General features: G+C 38.8%; 1 protein-coding gene across 4 annotated transcripts in view; it reads right to left on the bottom strand.

Annotated features, from left to right (window-relative positions):
- The window catches only part of pip5k1ba (phosphatidylinositol-4-phosphate 5-kinase, type I, beta a), a 32,423-nt gene extending 12,599 nt beyond the window's left edge, over window positions 1-19,824 (bottom strand). Inside the window, exons 1-5 of one of the 4 annotated variants that reach the window (XM_051938688.1) lie at window positions 19,231-19,824; window positions 4,140-4,367; window positions 2,972-3,102; window positions 934-1,051; window positions 678-830 (exon numbers count right to left, since the gene is read on the bottom strand). In XM_051938688.1, the coding sequence (XP_051794648.1) occupies window positions 678-830; window positions 934-1,051; window positions 2,972-3,102; window positions 4,140-4,211 (474 nt within the window). In that variant the 5' untranslated portion in view covers window positions 4,212-4,367; window positions 19,231-19,824. The remainder of the gene's footprint in view (window positions 1-677; window positions 831-933; window positions 1,052-2,971; window positions 3,103-4,139; window positions 4,368-19,230) is intronic. The other 3 variants (XM_051938689.1, XM_022217087.2, XM_022217085.2) reach the window with 3 other exon arrangements.
- Between the last annotated feature and the right edge of the window lie 6,756 nt (window positions 19,825-26,580).

Below are 26,580 nucleotides of genomic sequence, written 5' to 3' on the forward strand. Positions count from 1 at the left end.
TATGCTTATATTTGTTTTTCAAAAGCTTTTTGATACTTAGAAATGTGCAAAAATAACTAAAATCCTTGATGAACTACATAGATACAGTAGGGATAATGTAATGATTTAGCACCACCTTGGTAATTTAGACAAAGAAATCCAACCTCTTGTTATGAAATCACACTGTACAGGATTATAACAAGGAAAATTATGACTGGGCATGTTTGCCAAAAGACACGTTGATGTGGTATGCAAGGCTACCTTAAAAAGATCTCAGCCTCACTCAGAAACAACAGTCACAACTCCCATTTGAGAACCTAATTGTATACTATAAAGCCTCACAAGAACTCAGGTGTTTGAGGCAATCAAAGAATAAAGGGGAGGAAAGGTTCTTGAAATCCTGCTTGCATGGTTGCCATTTTCAGAGTGATGATGAGGTCATGAATTAAATGAAGATATCATGTATGCTGGTGAAAACAATCTGGAGACTTGAGATGTGACCTTCATCCATGAAGGAATGGTGGAGCTTGAACATTGGTAGACCAATTGCTCTGAAGTTAAAGATGCAAGAACAGTCTTTCTCCTGGGACATTTCTTGGTGAGGCTAAGAACTTTTTGCAGGACCCTTGAATCAATGATACCAGCTGGTATTTGTCTTTGTCTCTGCTTTGTATGTAATGCTTATTTGAGTTGCTCACCATGTAGTAACCAGGAAGCAGCTTCTGCAGGAACTCGGCCTCTTTATGCTGCACCGTCTTGATGATGAACTCATCGTCGCTGGTGAGGTAGAACCAGGAACTGCTGGCTCCGGGGTTGGACAGCTCGATCAGGGGCTCGTTACAGATGGAGTACTGAAATTCAAAATGAGGCAACAGTGTCAGCGCAACCACGTTTTGCAAGCCAAACTTACACCACATTGTGCTGAATCAGAATGACGATGTGAAACTGTCTCACCAGATAGTCGTCTGGTTTGATGCCAAAGAGCTCCCTGAAGTAACGAAAAGCCAGCGGGGCGTAAGTTTTCAGACGGAAATCAGGGAAGTGATGTGCAGGAGTCAGGTTGCTTCCCTCACTGGAACACATACAAAATACCTATTAGTTGGTATATATGAGGAGATATTTGTCACATGGAACAGACCTTTTCTTACATAACATACACTACCGTTCAAAAGTTTGGGATCACCCAGACAATTTCATGTTTCCCATGACTTTTATTCATGGACTAACATATCTCACAAGGGTTTTCTAATCATCAATGAGCCTTTCAACACCATTAGCTGACACAATGTAGCATTAGAACACAGGAGCGATGGTTGCTGGAAATGTTCCTCTGTACCCCATGGAGATATTCCATTAAAAATCAGCCGTTTCAAGCTAAAATAGTCATTTACTAAGAAAAGACATGCGTGGTAGGTTGACTGATGATTCTAAATTAGTTGTGAGAGTTGTTGTGGAGATTTTAAGCGTGGGTTTCACCTTTGAATAAGAAAACAAATACACTGCTGAGTTGTCTGTAAACATCAAACACAACCTCATTTCCTGTTGGCTCGTTGTAAATAGGTTAAAAGTCTAAACCCTATAGTACCATGTTTATACCACGTTAGACATATTGAGCAATTGTTTCCTAAAAGAAAAGCCTTTAAAAGGTGTAAACATACACTACAGGCCGAAGGTTTGGAAGCAACGTCATGTTTCTGTTCACAATGTCTTTCTTAAAAACCAGCATGAAGTCTTTGGATTCTGGGATGTATTTATTGCATGATCAGACTTTGCTTTCATTCATATTGATATGCACCATTTTCTTCAATTTATCTTTGTTATACGCTATTGTTCAAAAGTTTGGGATCACCTAATTTCACACTTTTATTCATGTACGTGTTATGTATTCATAACATAACTGCACAAGGGTTTTCTAATCATCAATGAGCCTTTCAACACCATTAGCTAACACAATGTAGCATTAGAACACAGGAGTGATGGTTGCTGGAAATGTTCCTCTGTACCACTATGGAGATATTCCATTAAAAATCAGCCGTTTCCAGCTAGAATAGTCATTTAGCACATTAACAATGTCTAGACTGTATTTCTGATTCATTTAATGTTATCTTCATTGCAAAAAAAATGTTTTTCTTAAAAAAAATAAGAACATTTCTAAGTGATCCCAAACTTTTGAACAGTAGTATACTGGGTAAGAAATAATAAAATTAGTCATGGCTGAATTTCATTTCCCATAATGATGTCAAACGGATGTCAAAATGTCTGCCGAGAAAAGAGCGATTGCTGAATGATGTGGTTTCTACTAAAGTACTAAGTAATCAGGAAGCAGCTTCTGCAGGAACCTGAGCATGTTTTCCTTTGTCAGAACACAGGTTGTGTCCTAAAAAAGAGACTTTTCTATAAACAAATCTGTATTTAGCCACGTAAATATATATTTTTTTACTTCTATATATTTGATCATGTTCTATTTTACGACCTCCTTTTTTGAGCTTTAAAGTTGTGCTCATGGTCATGCCAAGTCCGTTCCTTTTCATACATATTCAATAATGCACAACATTTATAATTTGCTGTTTCTAGCTAGACAAGACTGAGCAACTGCATGAAACCAAGCTGACTCACTTGGGCTTGCATTTTATTTTTTGGACAACATAGACCAAATACTTGGATCACGGAACAAGATTTGCCGTGTAATGAGGCCAATCTTGGATTTATGAGTCATCTCACTCTCTAATATCTATTCTGAATTATATATTTACCAAAAACATGTTGCTTTTTCAAAAGAATTTTATCAATCCTGAAGCAGGACAAACCAAAAGACATTTCTTCTACATTTTGGAGTGAACACAGACAGATAGTACATCAAAACATCCCTAGAAAAGGTGTGTATGAGTGTTTATGACTGGAGGTAAATGGAAAAACACACGACTTTTGTAATTTGTGCACGACATTATCCAGGAGGAAGTCAAACTGGTGCAATAAATAAACGAGTGCATACCTGGGCAGGAAGACGGTCTCTACCACAGAGAAGTCCTGCATGAGAACATCTCTGTCTGGTTTGGAGCTCAGGTTTCCCACGGCGTAACCGATGCCCAGCTGGATGGCTCCTTTCAGAGCAGCTGCTGTGGGCTGCAGAAAGGAAACGCACTTAGTTCCCATTTGACTCACTTTTGTTTTATGGATTTATTTGGTCAATACTTAATACCATTTTGGTCCAGTCCTAAATATCACTCCAATTTGGACCTTAATATGTTTATATCAAATAAATATCTTAAGTAAAATAAATTAATTATATTTTGCATTGAGCTTATTTCGGAATTTTCCTCCAACAAACTAAATCACTGTGGAATTTCTGTGGAAGCCAAAAACTGCAGCTAATCAACATAATCACCTTTTTAACTACCAAACAGCTGTTACATAACACAACTTAGTAGGAAAAAAATGTCTCTGCATCAAAAATGTGTCTTTATATTCAAATTCATTATTACTATTATCATTATTGTCAACATTAAGAATTATTCTTATCTTATTATTATATAAAATAACACCAACAATAAAAATAGAATATGAAATAACAGATTTATTAATAATAATAATAATAATAATAATAATAATGACAGCAACAACAATAATGATAATAAAAATAATCATCATCATCAACGGCAGCAGCAGCAGCAGTAGTAGCAATATTAATCTAAATTGATTAAGCAAAATTTCCTATTAAATTTCATATGTTTGGGGATTTTTTTGACCTAATGGCTCTAAGAAATCTTAAATTACATCCAAAAAACTTCAGAATTATTCTTTTTCTATATTCCTGTGCAAAAAAGCAGAAATATATTAATTTATTGTTAAATAAATAAATAAAATACCCTGGAAAGGATAAAAATAATAAAAATAAATTACAGCTTTTAAGCTCATTGATCATAGAACAAACAATTTAAAATTCAGCTTGTTTGTTAAATTATTAGGACAACTGATGCATCACCTAAGGCAGTTGTAAGTCACCACTTTGGATTTTAGTTTTACATTTTAACACCGTTATTTTCAGTTTTGATATCAGCAACGACTGCATTGCACTGAAAGTCAGTGTAACTTTCCTCCAAACAAAGGATGTTTAGGTCTTTCCCTGTTTGTATCGATGATGAATAATGACGTCCGCCTACCTTTTTATGATCCTTTGATGCTTTAGAGGCTTTGGTTCCTCTTCCTACACTGTCGACAGTGGCTGTTGACATCTTTTGGGCAGAGAGAAGTTGATTAGAGGGAAGCTCGGCTGTCCTTCCTCCTGAGGCTGATTAGGTTCCTTTTTTCCCCTCAGTGATGAACGGGCAGACGCAGTGATTGACCCTGAATGGGCTTCAGAGGAACTGCATTTTCCAGGTTTGCTGCTCCTGTTGATCAGGTAAAGAGAAGAGGAGTTACACAGTGGGTTGGATTTGCATGAATATCAATGCAAATCACACGTCAGCTGGTGAAAAACCGCACGGCTATGATGGATTACTCAAGTTGTTTTAACAGCTCTGGCTCTTACGACAGTCTCAGAAAGTTAAAAAACAATCTGTCGGTCCTTCTGCTTCAACGTTTCTACTCCATGTGAGACTTAGCAGTCGAGCCTGGACATGTACAGACCTTTCATTCAGGGGTTCTGCAAAGTTCTGAGGGTCTGTTGGTGTTTGTTTGAGTCTTTAACTCCAGAATCCTTCACAACAACGCTTGATCCCAATTAAGAAGGATCAGAAAACCATTACGTACCAAATCCTTCTGTTTTATAACAGTACATGAAGCATTCCCACTTATGTGAGCCTCAGTTTCCCAAAAAAGAAAAAGTGAAAGCTCATTTATTCCACTGAAAACATTTACTCCTCTCATGCATTTGCAGCTAGGCTCATTACGACACATAGGAATTAAGCTAAACAGGGGTTTCCTAATGACCCATGGCTGTAAATTAAGGTATTTTAGAAGCATGGAAGCAGGTCCGGAAAGGTTTAGAAGTAAACTGAAAACCTGTTAGCCTGTTTTTATGAAAATATATATCAAAAGAATTTCAACATATGTTACAAACTCTTGTCTCGTCTGAGAGTACATTACACCCCATTGGACTCAAAGGCAGAATGTAAGTTTTTAAATCTACCTCAGCGCAATTAGTTATTGCCAGATATGGATGTAATTAGGGTCCGAGCACCGAGGGTGCGAAGGACAGGCGGTGCCAGGGCACCGACTGTCCAAGGCACCAGCGGTGCCAAGGACCCTATTGAAACCCTAGGGTTTATTATTATTATTATTATTATTATTATTTTTTTTTTTTTTCTCCCGTAAAGTAAATTGGCTTTTTGGCGGCCTTATCATACTCCAAAACGCGTGAAATTTGGCATGCACATCAGGACTGGCGAAAAATTTGATATTTTATGGGAGTTGCGCATGTGCGTGGCAAAATGGCTCTATAGCGCCACCTGCAAACTTGAAAAAGTAGTCATTAGGCCAACTGCCACAATGTTTCATGTACAGCTACAATATTTGGTGGGCATATGCAGAACATCTGGACACACCAAAAAGTCAATTACAGCCACGCCCTAAACCCAACAGGAAGTCGGCCATCTTGAATTTGCTGTAAATTTTTCAAACTTAATCGCTCCTCGGGAAATGACTTGCCTTTTTGGCGGCCTTATCATGAACCAAAACGCGTGAAATTTGGCGTGCACATCAGGACTGGCGAAAAATTTGATATTTTATGGGAGTTGCGCATATGTGTGGAAAAATGGCTCTATAGCGCCACCTGCAAAATTGAAAAAGTGGTCATTAGGCCAACTTCCACAATGTTTTATTTACAGCTACAATATTTGGTGGGCATATGCACCACATCAGGACACACCAAAAAGTCAATGACAGCCACACCCTAAACCCAACAGGAAGTTGGCCATCTTGAATTTGCTGTACATTTGTCAAAATTTATAGCTCCTAGTGGATAAGTCTGAGAGAACTGAAATTTGGCCAGTACATGCACCAGACCTTTCTGATGAAAAGTTATCAAAAACTCAACCAGAAGCCAAAAGGTGTGGCCATGGCGGAGCCTCAAACAACTGATCCTTCGCCATGAAACAGGAATTGGTGTCTAATTCTTCTCAACATGCTCCAATCTGCCTGAAACTTTACATGTATGATGACAGTCCTGTCCTGATGTCATCCACATAGGGATATTCATTGACAGTCATAGCGCCACCTTGTGGTTTCAGGAAATAGACATCTTTTACACTTTCATGCCCTATTGTTACCCGGTTGATCATATTCACTTCAAATGCAGTGACAACAGCCTAAACACATTGATGATGCATCCCAGTGAAAATGGTGACTTGTCATCAAAGGGCGTGTCTGTGGCGGCCAAACCAATTTTGATGTTTCGCCATGAAAATTTAACGATTCATATCTCAGCTGAACAACATCCTATCTGCCTCAGACTTCACATGCTGGATACCAGGTCCAGTCTGAACACATCCACACTCATAAATTTTGAAAAAGTCATAGCGCCACCTGTTGGTAATAGTAAGTTTAAGGCCTTATATTTTCAGGTACAATGGCCCCAAACTTGGTGATATCATGCTGGAAATTGGTCAGTCGAGTCTTCACCTCTTGACAATCACACACTGTGAAGGGTGTGACAATTCATGCAACGCTGTTGCCGTAGCAACCAAATATCGCCATGAAAAACAAAGCCCTTTCTGACAGGTTAGGAATACTCCAATGCTCACTAAAATTACCACACACATCACCATTGACCCAAGGAACAACACTGTATGCATCTCGGCACTGCACATGCTATAGCGCCCCCTACAGTATTTTTAACAAACAGCCCCCCCAGCACGTTTCACCTACATCCATGAAATTTGGGAGGCTTATAGAGCACATCAGGACGCACAAAAAGCCTCTTGGAGCCATGTCCTAAACCCAACAGGAAGTCGGCCATCTTGGATTAATTGTGAGATTTTTGATGATTTTTCTCATTTTTGAGAGTTAATACCTCCTTGGGGATAATTCCAGGAGACCTGAAATTTTGTCAGTCCACACAGCAGGACTTGGTTTGGAAAAGTTATCAAAAGTTTAACCAGAAGCCAAATGGCGTGGCCATGGCGACCATTAGAGTTTTGATGCTTCGCCATGAAACAACAACTGCTGTATAACTCTCCTCTGCATGATCCAATCTGCCTCAAACTTTCCATGTGTGATCACAATCCAATCCTGATCACATCTACAGGTCAACAGACACTCTCAGTTGCAGCGCCACCTGTTGGAGGGACAATAAATGCTGTATAACTGGCCTCTACATGATCAAATCAGCCTGAAACTTTTCATGAGTGATCAGAGTCCAGCCCTCATCACATCCACTGTTTGAAATACACTCTGAGTTACAGCGCCACCTGGTGGTGGATGGGCAGGAAATGCTGTATAACTAGTCTGAACATGCTCCAATCTGGCTGAAATTTTACGTGTGATTAAACTCTGGTCCAGATGTGATTCAGAGGCCGACACACACTCTCAGTCACAGTGCCACCTGGTGAACGTGCATGGATTCGCCGACCAGCGTGGATGCGAGGACCCGTCCATCGCTGCTTGCAGCTTTAATTATTATTTTTTTTTTTTTTCTCCCGTAAAGTAAATTGGCTTTTTGGCGGCCTTATCATACTCCAAAACGCGTGAAATTTGGCATGCACATCAGGACTGGCGAAAAATTTGATATTTTATGGGAGTTGCGCATGTGTGTGGCAAAATGGCTCTATAGCGCCACCTGCAAAATTGAAAAGTGGTCATTAGGCTAACTTCCACAATGTTTCATTTACAGCTACAATATTTGGTGGGCATATGCAGAACATCAGGACACACCAAAAAGTCAATCACAGCCACGCCCTAAACCCAACAGGAAGTCGGCCATCTTCAATTTGCTGTAAATTTGTCAAAATTAATTTCTCCCGGTAAATGAGTTGCCTTTTTGGGGGCCTTATCATGAACCAAAACGCGTGAAATTTGGCGTGCACATCCGGACTGGTGAAAAATTTGATATTTTATGGGAGTTGCGCATATGTGTGAAAAAATGGCTCTATCGCGCCACCTGCAAAATTGAAAAAGTGGTCATTAGGCCAACTTCCACAATGTTTTATTTACAGCTACAATATTTGGTGGGCATATGCACCACATCAGGACACACCAAAAAGTCAATCACAGCCACACCCTAAACCCAACAGGAAGTCGGCCATCTTGAATTTGCTGTAAATTTGTCAAAATTTATAGCTCCTAGTGGATAAGTCTGAGAGAACTGAAATTTGGCCAGTACATTCACCAGACCTTTCTGATGAAAAGTTATCAAAAACTCAACCAGAAGCCAAAAGGTGTGGCCATGGCGGAGCCTCAAACAACTGATCCTTCGCCATGAAACAGGAATTGGTGTCTAATTCTTCTCAACATGCTCCAATCTGCCTGAAACTTTACATGTATGATGACAGTCCTGTCCTGATGTCATCCACATAGGGATATTCATTGACAGTCATAGCGCCACCTTGTGGTTTCAGGAAATAGACATCTTTTACACTTTCATGCCCTATTGTTACCCGGTTGATCATATTCACTTCAAATGCAGTGACAACAGCCTAAACACATTGATGATGCATCCCAGTGAAAATGGTGACTTGTCATCAAAGGGCGTGTCTGTGGCGGCCAAACCAATTTCGATGTTTCGCCATGAAAATTTAACGATTCATATCTCAGCTGAACAAGATCCTATCTGCCCCAAACTTCACATGCTGGATACCAGGTCCAGTCTGACCACATCCACACTCATAAATTTTGAAAAAGTCATAGCGCCACCTGTTGGTAATAGTAAGTTTAAGGCCTTATATTTTCAGGTACAATGGCCCCAAACTTGGTGATATCATGCTGGAAATTGGTCAGTCGAGTCTTCACCTCTTGACAATCACACACTGTGAAGGGTGTGACAATTCATGCAACGCTGTTGCCGTAGCAACCAAATATCGCCATGCAAAACAAAGTGCTATTTGACAGGTTAGAAATACTCCAATGCTCACTAAAATTACCACACACATCACCATCGACCCAAGGAACGACATCGTATGCATCTCGGCACTGCACATGCTATAGCGCCCCCTACAGTATTTTTAACAAACAGCCCCCCCAGCACATTTCACCTACATCCATGAAATTTGGGAGGCTTATAGAGCACATCAGGACGCACAAAAAAGCCTCTTGGAGCCATGTCCTAAACTCAACAGGAAGTCGGCCATCTTGGATTAATTGTGAGATTTTTGATGATTTTTCTCATTTTTGAGAGTTAATACCTCCAAGGGGATAATTCCAGGAGACCTGAAATTTTGTCAGTCCACACAGCAGGACTTGGTTTGGAAAAGTTATCAAAAGTTTAACCAGAAGCCAAATGGCGTGGCCATGGCGACCATCAGCGTTTTGATGCTTCGCCATGAAACATCAACTGCTGTATAACTCTCCTCTGCATGCTCCAATCTGCCTCAAACTTTCCATGTGTGATCACAATCCAATCCTGATCACATCTACAGGCCAACAGACACTCTCAGTTGCAGCGCCACCTGTTGGAGGGACAGTAAATGCTGTATAACTGGCCTCTACATGATCAAATCAGCCTGAAACTTTTCATGAGTGATCAGAGTCCAACCCTCATCACATCCACTGTGTGAAATACACTCTGAGTTACAGCGCCACCTGGTGGATAGACAGGAAATGCTCTATAACTGCTCTGAACATGCTACAGTCTGGCTGAAATTTTACATGTATGATTGGACTCTGGTCCAGATGCGATTCAGAGGCCGACATACACTCTCAGTCACAGCGCCACCTGGTGGACGTGCGTGGATTCACCGACCAGCGTGGATGCGAGGACCCGTCCATCGCTGCTTGCAGCTTTAATTTAAAAATGAAATTTGCACAGCTACTGCATCATAATTAAATGGCATTTACTGCAGACCCATTTTATGTACCTTTAATTGAAAAACACCAGCAAGTAGCATTATTAATCAGAATAATGACCCAGAGGGGTTGAAACTAACATAAAGCAGGGTTATTTATTCAAAATCAACAGATATGCAAATCCAAACTGCAAAGTTTTAAATCCAAATCTAATCAAGCTTTGAAACAAGCCAGATCCACGAAGATGTGACACTGCAATCCACAAGACCCATAGCATTCACAGCCGATGTTCTGGTGCCAGACACTTACAAATGTCCCGTCAAAGCTCTTACAAACAACTCTTTCTTCTTGTTGTCATCTTGGTAACACCCCTGATGCAACTGTTTTGGACTAACAAAAACAAACCACGATCTATATGAAGACAGAGCTATAATTGCAATTTCACTGGTAATTGAGAAATTACATGTACATAATACTAAATGTGATAAAACCATTGAAAAAGTTGAATGACTTCACCGAAAATTAAGGTTTAAAAATAGGGTGACCATATTCTGTTTCTCTGAAAAGAGGACACACTTCCAGCTCGCGCGCGAAAAATTTTCAGTCCCCCCCCCCCCCTCCATTTTTAGGGGTTTTCCATGGGTCAGGGGGCTTTGTGCTTCAAACTCAGTTAAACAGATATTCTGAATTCCCCAGAAAAGAACACTATACCTGGATATACAGAAAATAGCCCAAAACACTCACAAACAGTTGCTTTATAAATAATATATTTATTAATTTAAAGCAATTCTCCTTAACAATATAATCAGTCACATACAAATATGGCATGCTCTTGTCTTTAATAGTTATTGACTCAAGTTGTGTAGGAACACATGTATTCAGATGTTTAACAAAATAAGAAATAATCATCTCTCTTAAGTCTGACACTTACACCTTATTTAGGAAAAGTGAGGTAGAGTACCATTCTTCAAAATAACCTCCCAATTATCAATTATGTAAAAATAGAAATAATGCCTCAAAATATTAAACAAAAAGAAAAAAGAGAGGTAGCCTATTCTTCAATGTTCAGTTAGCCCATTCTTCAAAATAATGTGTCTAATGGCAAATGAAAAAATATAGAAATAATGCCTCAAGTGAACAGTCCTTTTTTTTCCTTCTTTTTCCTTCTCTTATTAGCTACAGAGAAGTCCCAGCTTTGCAGACTGTACATTCTGCCTCCCATTTGACACGACTCGGACGAAAACAGGGGTACTTTTTTTCGCATTTCATCAGTGAAATGACATTTGCGTTTCGGTATTTTCTTTCGGTTCGAGTGTTCTCTCGCAGTGTGCCTACCTGCCTGTCAGCCTGCGAGGAGTGAGTGAGTGTGGAGCGTTCCGGGGTTCGGCTCAAACTCTATGGAATAAGATTACTGTCAAAAGTATTCATCCACGATTCTAACCATTCGTATTCGTAATGTTAAACATTTGTATGTTAATAAAAAATGTGTACACAAAATTCTGCTGTCATATGCATGAGTTTGATAAATTAAGGGTTAGGATTGTTTTTACGAGTATGAACCTAAAAGTTGTGAGTGCAACTCTAATTTCTACGACTACGAAGTCTTCCCTGTGAGGACGAATTCAAGTTTATGGGTACGAGTAGAAAAATACTGGAATGACGTCACATAGGTCACAGGGGAAGGTAATCGAACACAGATTGCTCCAAACGCGCATGCGCCATTTATAAAGAGTAGACGCCGGGTGGACCCGGTGGACCTACCGGGGCAGGTGACGCCTCACAGGTCAAGTAAATAACACATCCAACTTCTTGTAATTTATTTATTTCATGAAACTGTACTGTTTTAATTGATATACAGTTTATGGACGAAAGACGGTACTGCTTAGCTTGCACGCTAACGAGCCGGGCCGGTGACACATTAGCCTTCTAATGCAAGGAGGCTAATGAGGAGGCTAAGGAGGCTTAATAACAAAACAAACATAATTTGAGATTATGAATCGTGGCAATTGGCGTATGAATCAGCCCATTGTACAGCCTAAATTGCTGTAAATTAAGTCCAGTTTTAGTTCTTTGCAAACTCAGGCACGTGCATTAGTTTAGTTTACAATGAATCTGGCGGAGTTCGGTAAAGTTGGAAAGATATTCACAGATTCGGACTTCCGGCATCAATAACTCATGAGATATATGTTGTCAAAACATGAACGATGCCTCTTTCAAATCGTTGTAAGGTAGACAATGTGCTACAAGGCCAATTTTATCAAAAGTCGCTGTATTTCAAGCTACAGAAATAACATTGGCGTCTATGAGCAGCCGGCGGTGCAACGAGTGAACAGGGACCGTCTGCAAATAGCAAAACCGCTGCAACAGCGAAAAGAGACACTACACATATATTCAATAACTTCACTGTAGAGCCACCAAAATCACTGGAGCCATGAATGGGCTCTTGCTGGTCAAACTACAACTATTGCTTTGGCGCTAAATTAAAAATCTGAATTTTAAGGAATTTTTATGTTTTGTATGATTATTTTATGAGTATTAAAATGGCACTTTTCTTCATGTATGTGGTATATTTTATATAACACACAGGAAAAATGGCATAAGGGCATAGTGTACTTGCTGTGACCTGTGCTGGTCAGACCGTCAGGTTTATTACCTCCAAGTATTGTCTGTACAGTCCTTAACTAGAAAAATATTACTCTCAATTTAACATTATGGTATAAATGAATCAATTGACACTGAAACTTTGCAATAAAGTGTCTTATCGTCTTTCTTCTCAATCATCAGTACTTGAGGTGACAGTCTAAACAGTTTGTTTGGTATATTGGCGTTATCTGATACTCTTCTTTGGTAAGGATTGTAAATTCCATTACTATACAGAATTATGTGTTTGGACAAACAAGTACACTATGCCCTTATGCCATTTTTCCTGTGTGTTATATAAAATATACCACATACATGAAGAAAAGTGCCATTTTAATACTCATAAAATAATCATACAAAACATAAAAAATCCTTAAAATTCAATTTTTCATTTAGCACCAAACAAAGAGTTGTAGTTTGACCAGCCGCAGCCGATTCATGGCTCCAGTGATTTTAGTGGCTCTACAGGGTACAAGAGTAAAGTTATTGAATAAATGTGCAGTGTCTCTTTTCGCTGTTGCAGCGGTTTTGCTATTTGCAGACGGTCCCTGTTCACTCGTTGCACCGCCGGCTGCTCATAGACGCCAATGTTATTTCTGTAGCTTGAAATACAGCGACTTTTGATAAAATTGGCCTTGTAGCACATTGTCTACCTTACAACGATTTGAAAGAGGCATCGTTCATGTTTTGACAACATATATCTCATGGGTTATTGATGCCGGAAGTCCGAATCTGTGAATATCTTTCCAACTTTACCGAACTCCGCCAGATTCATTGTAAACTAAACTAATGCACGTGCCTGAGTTTGCAAAGAACTAAAACTGGACTTAATTTACAGCAATTTAGGCTGTACAATGGGCTGATTCATACGCCAATTGCCACGATTCATAATCTCAAATTATGTTTGTTTTGTTATTAAGCCTCCTTAGCCTCCTCATTAGCCTCCTTGCATTAGAAGGCTAATGTGTCACCGGCCCGGCTCGTTAGCGTGCAAGCTAAGCAGTACCGTCTTTCGTCCATAAACTGTATATCAATTAAAACAGTACAGTTTCATGAAATAAATAAATTACAAGAAGTTGGATGTGTTATTTACTTGACCTGTGAGGCGTCACCTGCCCCGGTAGGTCCACCGGGTCCACCCGGCGTCTACTCTTTATAAATGGCGCATGCGCCTTTGGAGCAATCTGTGTTCGATTACCTTCCCCTGTGACCTATGTGACGTCATTCCAGTATTTTTCTACTCGTACCCATAAACTTGAATTCGTCCTCACAGGGAAGACTTCGTAGTCGTAGAAATTAGAGTTGCACTCACAACTTTTAGGTTCATACTCGTAAAAACAATCCTAACCCTTAATTTATCAAACTCATGCATATGACAGCAGAATTTTGTGTACACATTTTTTATTAACATACAAATGTTTAACATTACGAATACGAATGGTTAGAATCGTGGATGAATACTTTTGACAGTAATCTTACTCCATAAAACTCCGCCTCTCAGAGCGTGTTTCCAAAAGAACCATTCAACGTGAATGGTAACCGGCTCATTAATATTTATGTCCGTCGGATTACCAGCCAATCACGAAGCGCGTTCATCAGCCGGCTCATTAATATTTATGTCCGGCTCATTAATATTTATGGTAAGGGAAGGTGCCGTATCCGTAGGCCACGGGCTGCGGGTACGGTCCGTATCTGTAGACACTACCATGATGATAAATACACTGGTCTGTGACGCGCTCAAGCTAGGCAAGATCAAAAACCCGGACATTTGAAGGACTTTATAAACCCCGGCCGGACAGCCCGGACAGCCTCTCAAAAGAGGACATGTCCGGGCAAAAGAGGACGTATGGTCACCCTATTTAAAAAGCTTCTTATGGGGTTATCAGTGACAATACCAATGCCGATTATCAGTAATCAAGACAGAAGACCAGGAACCAATATTTGGAACGAATATACATCAAATGTTATATATTAACAGCATGTGATAGCAGAAAACCTGTTTGTCATAACTGTCCTACCTCAATAAGGATTACTATAGCTGAATATGTAAGCTAGCAATAAGAAAGATGTCAGAGAGTGCTAGCATGCTATCCTTTGTTTACTGTAGTTACATCTGCTGTTCTTCTGTTTTGTTGATCTATCACTGTTCTATCACTCTTATTATAGACTACAGCACACATTTTATGAATTATTAGGTTATTTTTTTCAGTTTCCGTTTCAGGTTAATCTGTGGCTGCCTCCTAACTTAGCCGCTAGCCGTTAGCATAGCTTCAGCCAGTGTAAAAGTAGCAAATTTCCTGGTTTGTGGCAACAGCTGGTGTTTCTGGTTCAGTTTTTCAGCTTGTAGTGCATTTACTTTAATTGTTTAATAAAAGTTACAATACTAATAATTGGAAAAATGCCAAAAACAGGCCAATAATTGGTCTGTCCCTACTTTTCCCCCACAAATTAAGTTTCACAACATCATTCTTGCAGTTCCAGAGCAACAATGTCATCGGCTGGATGTTTCCTGGTGAGGCTGTTACAATGCAGACAACTGTTTTTTTTTATTAGACACTGATTATATAACCACCATCTTCAGTTCTATGGAATTTTCTGATCGTTTTCTATTCAAGTTGTATCAAATGATGAGTCTCTACCTTATATCCAGGCCTTACTTTGTCAGAGCTGATTTGGTGGCACTAGAAGGTTCCACACAATATTATGCAGCTGGTTTTAATGTAGTGGCTGATCAGTGTAAAAAGATTTTTCCAACTTAGACATCTTCTATGAATAGCTTGTTAATTTACACTCCCTCCAGTGTTTGAAACACAACAAGTTACGTTTCTTCCAAAAAAAACCAAAACATCTTTTCGTGTCATGAGCCATCTTGCAAAATCCAGCACAGATCCTAACAGACAGGCTGCTGTTTATTTTAAGTACTGCTTCAGGATGTGGTATTGTGGTCTGACAGGGGGAGAATGAAACTGTTTCATGAGGGGTCATGACGAGAATGTTTGCTTTTCAAAGATCTGCCTCACAGTTTTCCATGTTGTTTGCATGTTTGAATTAGCCTCTGAGGAGATCAAGAGACTTTCTGAAGATTAGCTCTTTTGAAAGAATGACCCAAGGGTTGGAGCGGTGAACGGCATTAATTACATGTACATAAAATGTTTGCCGGATCATTTCAGGTTGCCTCTGCAACACTTTGCATATTGAAAACACACCGAGTGATGTAACAGCACAGCGTGGGTAAAACATGAATTTATTTGCATGTATTTGTTCTGCCTAGTTTGAGAGATTAGATGTGTTGCTTTCCATTCAAAGCAAGGACCAAAATAAATTCAGATGTCTGTTTAATTGCTGATTAAAAGCACAAAAAAAACCCTGATTATTAATCATTAATAAACACAATTTCAAATAATATAAATAAGCTGACTGTTGTGTAGTTTGGCATACATGAGTTAGTAATGGAGACTATTCAATCACTCACAACTACTTCTATTTATTTAGTTGTATCTGAACAACACAGACTGCATATTCTGATGACTATTATGGAAATTCATACCCATAGTTTCCTAAACCAACCTCCAGCTTTCACATGTCTAACACAGCAAATCTTTGTTTACAGCTGAAATGTAGAACATGTGAACTTTAGACCTGATGTTGGTGTTACGTGAAGAATCATGGGATTTAACCTGATGGGGAGATTTTTTTAAGATGCCAAGATATTTCACTTAAATCCACAAATGTCAACATGACACTGATCAGCCGCATTAAATCTCAAAACCTCCTGTCAGTTGTTGAGTAGGTTCCCCTCTTGCTGGTAAAAGAGTGTTTATCTGTTGGGTCATGAACACTGGACCTCTGGGGGTGTCCTGGTGTGTCACTGGCAGTAGATCTTTTGGGTTGAACTTTTATGAATTCAGAATTTCTCCAATGCACCTTGCAGAGGCTCAATCATATCGGAATCTGGGGAGTTTGGTGGCCATTTGAATGTCTTGGATTCTTGTTCGTGTTCCTGGGAAGTTTTTTCATTGTAAATTATGCTTCTGGTGGAGGTTGCTGGAGTTGGGGAGGTGTGCTTCATCTGAAACACTCTTTAAAGAGGTGGTTTGTGTCAAAGTAACATCCACATGAATTCCAGGTCCCAAAGTTACCCAGTAGAACATTGAATTGTAATGAGATAATCAACGTTATTCATTTCAACTGTCAGGAGTTTCAACATTTTAATCACAGAAGTCAGTAGGATACATCCTCCGTGATCAGTGAAATTTTATGTCACTTCTTAGTGGCAATCCACCTATTTGATTTTGAGATGCATGGGAACCATGAATATGTGTTTCAAGTCAAGTCAACATTATTCACATAACATATTTAAAACAGCAGATGTTGACCCAAAGTGTTTCCCTATAGAAAAACAACATAAACGTTATACCTAAACAATGAAAATCTCAACCTTATGGCGGTCCAACAGGAAAAATCTGCAAATTCCTAACATCAGTAGGATATTTCCTCTGGGAACCATGCATGCTTGTGCTAATTTGTTGACAATCCATTGATTTGATTTTAAGAATTCTGTAATTAACTCTTTGACTTGTAGTGGAGCTTTGAGGAAAAATTAAGGGATTACCAAAGAAATTCTGGTACCTCCTCTGGGAACTAGGAATATCTGTACCAAATTTTGTGACAAATTGCTGTACAGTAAAAGAGATAAATGATGTTACACCAGAGTCCCAAAAATGTCAATCATGGTGGCAATACAGAAAACTCCACAGATTGCTTAAGTCAGTAGAATTAATCCTCTGGGAACCACAAATGTTTGAGTCATGATCGCCATAACCATGAATGTTAATGCCACTCCTGGATGTACTGTAAGTGAAAACTTTGATTTGTAGTGGAGCTTTGAAGAAAGGTTAGGGAAATACCAAAGCAAGTTTTGGTACTTCCTCTGGGAATGAGGAATATCTGTACCAAATTTCATGACACATTACATTAGTCAGCTTAAGTCAACGTTATCTATATACCTGTAGCACAATATGCTGACCAAAAGTGCTTTCCAAAAGAGAAATTAGACTAATGTCACAACTAATAAAAAGCACTAAAAATGTCAACTTCATGGTAGCGCTACAGAAAAGTCTAGAGATTGCTGGTCAGTAGGATACATCCTCTGGTGACTATGTGTATTCGTGTAACTCTTGGTGGAGATATATCAATTTGACTTTCGGATGCACTGTAAATGAAATCGTTGATTGGTTCTGGCGCTTAACAAAAAGTTCACAAAAAATCAATTTGGATACTTCCTCTGGGAACCACGAATGTCTGTACCAAATTGTGTGGTGCATTGTTGTACAGTACCGTCCAATAGAGAAATAAAACGTTACCCTCATGATGGCACTACAGGAAAGGCCCAGAGGTTGCTACAGTCAGTAGGATGCATCCTCTGGAGACCACGAATGTTCGTTTCCCTCTTGGTGCCAATCCACCAATTTGACTTGAGGATGTACTTTAAGTGAAAACTTGAACTTATGGTGGAGCTTGAGTAAAGGTTAAGGCATCCTGAAGCAATTTGGACATCTCCTCTGGGAACCACGAATATCTGTACCAAATTTTGTGGCACATTACACAAGTCACGTCAGTGTTATTTATAGATTAGTGGGACATGTAAAACAACAGAGAACTCTTTACTTCCAATAGAAAAATAAGATTAACATTACAACTAAGCACCAAAAAATGTCAACCGTACAGTGGTAATACAGGAAAAGTCTGGAGATTGCTATAATCAGGAGGATTCGTCATGTGTGGGCCACAAATGTTGGCTCATCTAGCAGTTGTTGAGACATTTTAGTCTGGACCAAACTGGTGGATCTACCAGTACACCAACATTGTCATTCCTTAAAAGGTGTTCACGGTTGCCAACATGTGTAATTTGATCTATGTAATTAAATACACAAGTATCTGTAGCAACAATTCAATTTAAATGGAATTTCTACACCATTTACAGCAGTTATGGTGGTAATATAAGAATAAATACTTGTACAGTCCATGAAAGTTGAGAGAAGTTTGTATATTTCATCTTGTGTCATTTTAATAAAGTCTATATGAAAAGGAGATCACAAATTATAAACACGTCAGTATGATGCAATGCAGTTCACCAGAAACACTAACTACATCCTCCACACTCACTACACAGTTGACTCAACAGCTTTTTAAAATAGAAACTCAACATTGTAATTTTAATTTACACCACGACCACTGAATAACCCTAAATTAGCGGTAGCTGGTTGTATACTGTATATTCTGTGGTTCTATGTTAAACTCAGGTGAAGGCAGGTGAATATTTAAACCTTCACACTCTCCACTCGACACGCACACCTCAGCTCTTTTGCATGCATGTAAACGACGACAACCCCCGTCCCGGCTTATTACGGACATTCTTTACTTTCTTTCTCTCAGCGTGAAGGGAAGTGGAGCTGGTTTCCTCTTGTGATACCATCATCCGCTCATGTTCCCCCTTTAGCGACACTTTAACTACCTTTAAATGCCGTTTGACACTAAATAATATTTAAAATACGAAGTTAAGCAGTAACACACTGAGAGAGAGGTGAGAGTTTAACATGTAGACACAGAAATGATGTTGGATCCATCTGGAAGTCATGACAAAGTGAGCAGAAAGACAGAAGAACTGATTCTTACCTGAATAAACATGCTGATCACTGGTCAGTGCAGGTCAGTAAAACATCACCAATCCACTCTGCGATATAAACTCTGTGGCAGACTGACGGTGGTTAAATGAGAAGCAAAGTGCTGCAGCGACTGTAGAGCATCTTCACCACTTCCTCCCTCCGTCTGACTCTCCGCCTACCTGTTGTATTCATCTCCAGCACCTACATGACTCACTCTGAGTTGTACGTGTTAGTATTACATAAAACAGTGTGGGAAAAATCCTGTCAATGCCAAAGTCTGTAAACCATATCCTACCCTTTACTACAAGATATTTTTCACACACTTCTACCAGCTAAATAACATTTTATGTACACCTTTATCTATGTCCTCTAAACATCTCAACATGTGACGGTTAAATATTTGGAGAACAACAATGAATACATTGTACAGCAGTGAATTTGGTCTTATGGTGCATTCTAAAGCTTTACGCAGACGATGTTATAGTTTATTTGTCTCGGAAGGCGAATGGAATTATTTCATTTTACACTCCTTATGCTGTGTACTGCACTGTATTTATCTGACAGCTACAATCACACCACAGAGTAAGATTACACACTTACACACGTGGACAAAATTGTTGGTACCCCTCAGTTAAAGAAGGAAAAACCCACAATTCTCACTGAAATCACTTGAAACTCACAAAAGTAACAATAAATAAAAATTTATTGAAAATTAAATAATCAAAATCAGCCATCACTTTTGAATTGTTGATTAACATAATTATTTAAAAAAACAAACTAATGAAATAGGGCTGGACAAAAATGATGGTACCCATAACTTAATATTTTGTTGCACAACCTTTTGAGGCAATCACTGCAATTAAACGATTTCTGTATTTGTCAATGAGCGTTCTGCAGCTGTCAACAGGTATTTTGGCCCACTCCTCATGAGCAAACAGCTCCAGTTGTCTCAGGTTTGATGGGTGTCTTCTCCAAATGGCATGTTTCAGCTCCTTCCACATATGTTCAATGGGATTCAGATCTGGGCTCATAGAAGGCCACTTTAGAATAGTCCAACGCTTTTCTCTCAGCCATTCTTGGGTGTTTTTGGCTGTGTGTTTTGGATGGTTGTCCTGTTGGAAGACCCATGACCTGCGACTGAGACCAAGCTTTCTGACACTAGGCAGCACATTTCTCTCCAGAATGCCTTGATAGTCTTCAGATTTCATCGTACCTTGCACACTTTCAAGACACCCTGTGCCAGATGCAGCAAAGCAGCCCCAAAACATTACTGAGCCTCCTCCATGTTTCACCGTAGGGACAGTGTTCTTTTCTTCGTATGCTTGGTTTTTGAGTCTATGAACACAGAGTTGATGTGCCTTACCAAAAAGCTCCAGTTTGGTCTCATCTGTCCAAAGGACATTCTCCCAGAAGCTTTGTGGCTTGTCAACATGCATTTTTGCAAATTCCAGTCTGGCTTTTTTATGAGTTTTTTTCAGCAGTGGTGTCCTCCTTGGTCGTCTCCCATGAAGTCCACTTTGGCTCAAACAACGACGAATGGTGCGATCTGACACTGATGTACCTTGGCCTTGGAGTTCACCTTTAATTTCTTTGGAGGTTGCTCTGGGCTCTTTGGATACAATTCCAACGATCCGTCTCTTCAATTTGTCATCAATTTTCCTCTTGCGGCCACGTCCAGGGAGGTTGGCTACTGTCCCGTGGGTCTTGAACTTCTGAATAATATGAGCCACTGTTGTCACAGGAACTTCAAGCTGTTTAGAGATGGTCTTATAGCCTTTACCTTTAAGATGTTTGTCTATCATTTTTTTTCGGATGTCCTGGGACAATTCTCTCCTTCGCTTTCTGTTGTCCATGTTCAGTGTGGTACACACCTTTTCACCAAACAGCAGGGTGACTACTTGTCTCCCTTTAAATAGGCAGACTGACTGATTATGAGTTTGGAAACACCTGTGATGTCAATTAAATGACACACCTGAGTTAATCATGTCACTCTGGTCAAATAGTTTTCAATCTTTTATAGAGGTACCATCATTTTTGTCCAGGCCTGTTTCATGAGTTTGTTTTTTTAAATAATTATGTTAATCAACAATTCAAAAGTAATGGCTGTTTTTGATTATTTAATTTTCAATACATTTTTATTTATTGTTACTTTTGTGAGTTTCAAGTGATTTCAGTGAGAATTGTGGGTTTTTCCTTCTTTAACTGAGGGGTACCAACAATTTTGTCCACGTGTGTAGCTTATACTTTTACAAAGTGTATTATTATTAATAAAATGTATTATTTAAGAGACCCTGCTGTTAAAATCAAGCTAATTCACATGTCCATGTATGATAATTCAGCCATCTCTCATTTGCATGGAGTTTTTACAGCATAAAATATGGACATTTATAAAGATATTTCTTGAAATTTTAGCTTGATGTGAAGTACGTTCCATCAATAAAATTTTGTAAAAATTGTACGTCAACCCATTTTTTTTTAATCACACATTGAAATTTGAAGTTGTCAAGCTTGAGTTATATCTCAGGAATTATTAAAGATAAAAGCCTGAAATTTTCAACGTTATTTCTCATCATGTCATGGATTCAGAATGTGGAAAGTAAACAAGTAAATTGGATTGAACTACTGACATAAACTAACCTCACGTTAACCAGTAACAACAGTAAAATACAGCTTGATGCATTCAATTATGTCATATATAGTATTTTTTCAGTCATAGTGGAAATTATTTCTTTTTAACAAAACTTTCGATCCTTTAAGTTGATTCCACTGCAGATTTAAGTGGGATTTTGGGACTTTTACTTGTAACATATGTTGTTGTATTGATAGAACATGGTCATCGGCCTTATTATTTACTTATTTTTAGATTTTATTTGACCCATCAGGAAAGAAATAATTAACGTTTCAGTTCAGTGAAGTCTAGAAGCTTTAATTCAGGATGCAGATGCTTTCTCTTAACTGAATTTATGCGTTGGGCCTTAATGTAAGATGTGATGCGTGAAGAACTACCTGCATTTCTACTTTCTAACTTATACTGATTGGTTTATGGTCAATATGTCCCTCCTCATCATCATCTCTTCAATCGGTCTCCCAGTACACCTCTCTTTGACTGCTGTGCCTTTCTTTCTCCATCTGTCTTTGACTTGTACTCAGTTTAAGGCTGAATATATCATCAGTTCAGGCAGAGCAGCACTGTAACCGACCAGTATGAGCTATTTCATCCATGCATCACCATCAGTGGCTCATTCAAAAGCACTGACTGACCGTATTCATGCATCGGAGCCTTTTCCATTTGCCTTAAAAGGTCAACTCCTGGTTCAGCTTTCTCAGACTGACATGACCTCTGCTTGCTGTGTCAATTTGCTGCTTACTGCAAAAGCATGAAGGCGCGAAATGAAATAAATGCAAAGACGCCAGACCTCGAGCCACATGAAAAGAGCCTCGGTCTGCAGCTTTCATGCCACAACTAGTCAGACATTAAAGTGCAACCGTCATGTTTTCAATGCAACTGTCAGCTCAGACGGGTTACAAAGATGACTCTGGACTGTATTCTGATGTTTTCTTTTCATTAAATATTGCACAACTTTACCTCTTTTTGTTTGAAACTGTAATTTAAATTAAACAATCCGAGAAACTGCAGAAATGTGACACTGGACCCCAACTCAGGGCCAAAAACTAATAAGATCATCATTTCCTGTTCAGTCTTTTACAGCATGTTCCATTTTTATAAAATTAAATCTGCTTGCTTGTTGCGTTCACAAAGTAGCAGCCAAGAAATCACAGATTTTAAGCTAATAATGGATTCTATAAGCTTTTTAAGTGTTTTAAATGTAAAATCTCAACACGAATAAAGATCTAGTATACCTATTATTTAAGAATTTCAGTAAATGTACATAATCCCCATTACTGTTTGACCTGAGTGAGCAGATAAGAGGAAGAAACAAACACTTCTGCAGGATATATTCAGTTATTCAGCAGCCTGACTGACATTTCAGACACTTGATTTTTTAAAATAAAGAGTCAGTGTCTCTATGTGACCTCTAGGGGGCGTAGTTGCAGCTCTGGGATACCTCACAACTATTCAACTTCACTTAATTATCTCTCATATGCAGCAACACTGATTTTTAGTTATAATCTTTAAAAAATGAGCTGATGTGCACAATATTTCAGCCCCTTTTCACACTTTTACATTTTAAATTTTATCTCCCTATCCTCATTTTCTTACTCCTTCTTACATCTTTACACTTATTTTTACCGCCCGGCAAAACTGCGTTTGCCGGAAGGTATTGTTTTCAGCTGCATGGTCTTGCTTGCTTGCTTGTTTGTCTGTAACAATTTGGTTTCCGCGCGATAACTCCATAAAATATTGATGTCGCCTCACCATATTTGGTTCACAGGTGTACCATAATAAGACACAGGTCAAGTTCGCATTTGGTGACCGTGACCTCATTTTCAAGGTCACAGGGGTCATCTTTGTCGCCGGGCGGTCCAAGTTTGGTAAAACTTCTTGTTTTGTATTATTTTATTTACTGCTGAGAGTAATCCTTTATTCCTCTTTGCCTGTTGCTGTTCGTCTTCCTATTTTTTCCCCTCCGTTGTCCTTTAAGTAGGCCAGAGGTCGGCACGTGGGAGGTTTGCTTGGGAACACCAGAGGAGACGAAGATGGTGACTAAAGGCCACCAGATATCAGCTCAGTCCTCCAAGATTGGACACAAAACCTTTGTCTTATTTGGCTCAGAGTCAACTAAAAGGCTGCTGGTTTGGATTTGATTTGTACAAACTGAAGCTGTCATTCGATTGCACATATAAATCAGCAATAAGTTAGAATTTTCTAGTTGGATCCTGATATAAAAATGCTTCTCGCACATGAATGTATGAGTAACAATGAATATTCCTGCATTTGTTTACAGCACTTTTACTTGTAAAAGAATATTTAAATATGCTTTTGCGTACGTAAAAGATCTGAACACTTTTTCGAAGCACCGACTCTGGATTGGGCTGCTAAAGATTGCATTTCTTATCAAAAACGTAAGATTTAAATGTGAAGATTTTATCCTCACATTTTCTTTTTCTGTTGATTTCTTCAATACTGAATCTGTAATCTGCTGCTCAAAAAAAGAAAGCATTAATTCATATACTTTACTTCCCAAAGAAGGCAATTCATCACATTATTTTTGCAGATGCATTGTCAGTTAATACAACATTAAATCTTACATTTTCCCCTCATAAATCAGAACATAATTAGGACATACACAGGATCGGTCTTTTATGCTCTTTAAATAAAAATTTAAAAAACCCACAAAACCAGCAACAAAGTTGATATAAATCTACCTAAAGAACACGAACATGTTGACAAGACTTAACTGCATGTTAACCAAATCATAGTGACACCGTTTTATCAGAATAAAAGTAGCAACTGAAACCTGCACTGATGCATTACTGTTCCTAAAATGATGCATCACCTTAGGAACTGTTAACTGCTATGGTCCGCTGGGTGTAACAAAAACGACCAGTTGTTGTTGCTTTAGGTAAAGCAATTTATAGCTCAGTGTCAAATTTAACATAAAAGTGATCAAACAAAGAAAAACAAGACTGGTGGATGCTGCTAAATCAAAGAACAAAATAAAACCGAACAAAGGCTAACAGAGTTTTTAAACTAGCTAAACATAAGCAACATGACTAAACTCCTGACCCAAATTTAAGCACTAACAAGACACAACATGCAAAGATTTAAGTCAGGAGTAGCTTCTCACCAAATTAGCAACCTGCTAATCTAGTCTTCACCAAGACTGTTAGCTCCCCACCAAAATAGCAGCCGCTAACAGAAGCTCTAACCCCAGCCACCCTGACTGAGACTTTGGTTGGAGGATTTATCCTTTCCAGGTGTGCTGATGGCTGCAACTGATTGGTTGATGGTGGAGGGACCTGGTTGGTGGTCCAATTAGACAGGTTGGGAGGCGGAGAGAACAAAGGCTGAAGTGGAGGTTTTCTACTCCAGACCCATTAGCTGACATAACTGTTAGCTGGGGTTGGAGAGGCTCTCAAACCAGCCACAGCTGGACCGACACATGCCAGCTCCCCATAGAAAGGCCCAAAATAAATCCACCCCAGAAACAAGACGATACACAATTACCTGTGGCCGTAATGGGAACAGTAATTCATGACTTTACAATGAGCAATTCGATTTTTTGTTCAGATTGTCATATAATACAGAAACACAGAGCAGGCTATGGTAAGATTTCTGCCATAAAACAACATCAAGAAGGCGACACAATCTGAACACTCATATAGTAAAACAGCATTTAGTGTGTCAATAAAAATGCAAAAAAAAATCTGCAAAATATAATCATGAGTAGCAACTACAAGGTTGTCGAATCCTGTTAGTTTTGCTGGTATTATGTCGTAAAACCAAAATTTTAGGCAAATTAAAAATGTACTCATGATGGTGTGACAAGAAAAGTCAGAAAATCATAAAAGTTATTAGAGAGCTGCATATTTTCTCTTTTTAGTTTCTCCCAACATCGTTTACCAACCATACATTTGCATTGTTTAATATTCTGAGCTGCCTTTGCTTTTATTTTCACGTGTTGTGCACCGTCTTTCTACATATAATCCACTTTTGTTTCTTTGTCTGATAGTAAAATAGTATCAGACAGATGTTGTGAAACTCCTGCACAATCTGCACCAATCTGGTGTCACTTCATGATTTCTGTAATATTTTTATCGTATCATGCAGCATTTGAATGAAATACGAAGAAAAACAAAATCACATGTTTTTATCAGTGAACCTGAGAGAAGAGGAGTAATTTTATCTCTACAGGCAGGTTTTTTTCCTGCTATATTTCTGAAATAAAATATTATTTCAAAGGTTAATGAAAGAGGGAATTGCAGAAATGTCCTTTTCTTGCAGTTTATCTAATAAGAGAATCTGGAGGCTAAGATCCACTGACCCATAAGAGTATTTAAATAAAGTCATCTACAAATGTCAAGGTTATGTAAGAGTTGTGCCATGTTGTGTCACGTCACAGTTTAATAATAATATATAAGGCAGCATAACCTCATTATACACTGCCTGTCCAAAAAAAGGTCTTCACTTGGATTTAACTAATGCAGTGAGGAGCTTCTCATTTCTTAAACAACCATGTTGGAAGACATATCCTGTGGTCATGGAAAGGATGTTCATCTGTCTCAGAAGGGTCAAATTATTGGCCTGCGTAAAGCAAAAAAACAAACAAACAACTAAGGAGATTTCTGAAACTAAAATCAGGTTAAGAACCGTCCAATGCATTATTAAAACCTGAAGGATAGTGGAGAACCATCATCTTTGAAAAACAAATGTGGTCGGAACAAATTCTTAGATGAT

Source organism: Acanthochromis polyacanthus, chromosome 18 (assembly GCF_021347895.1).
Source record: "Acanthochromis polyacanthus isolate Apoly-LR-REF ecotype Palm Island chromosome 18, KAUST_Apoly_ChrSc, whole genome shotgun sequence".
Taxonomy (NCBI): Eukaryota; Metazoa; Chordata; class Actinopteri; family Pomacentridae; genus Acanthochromis; species Acanthochromis polyacanthus.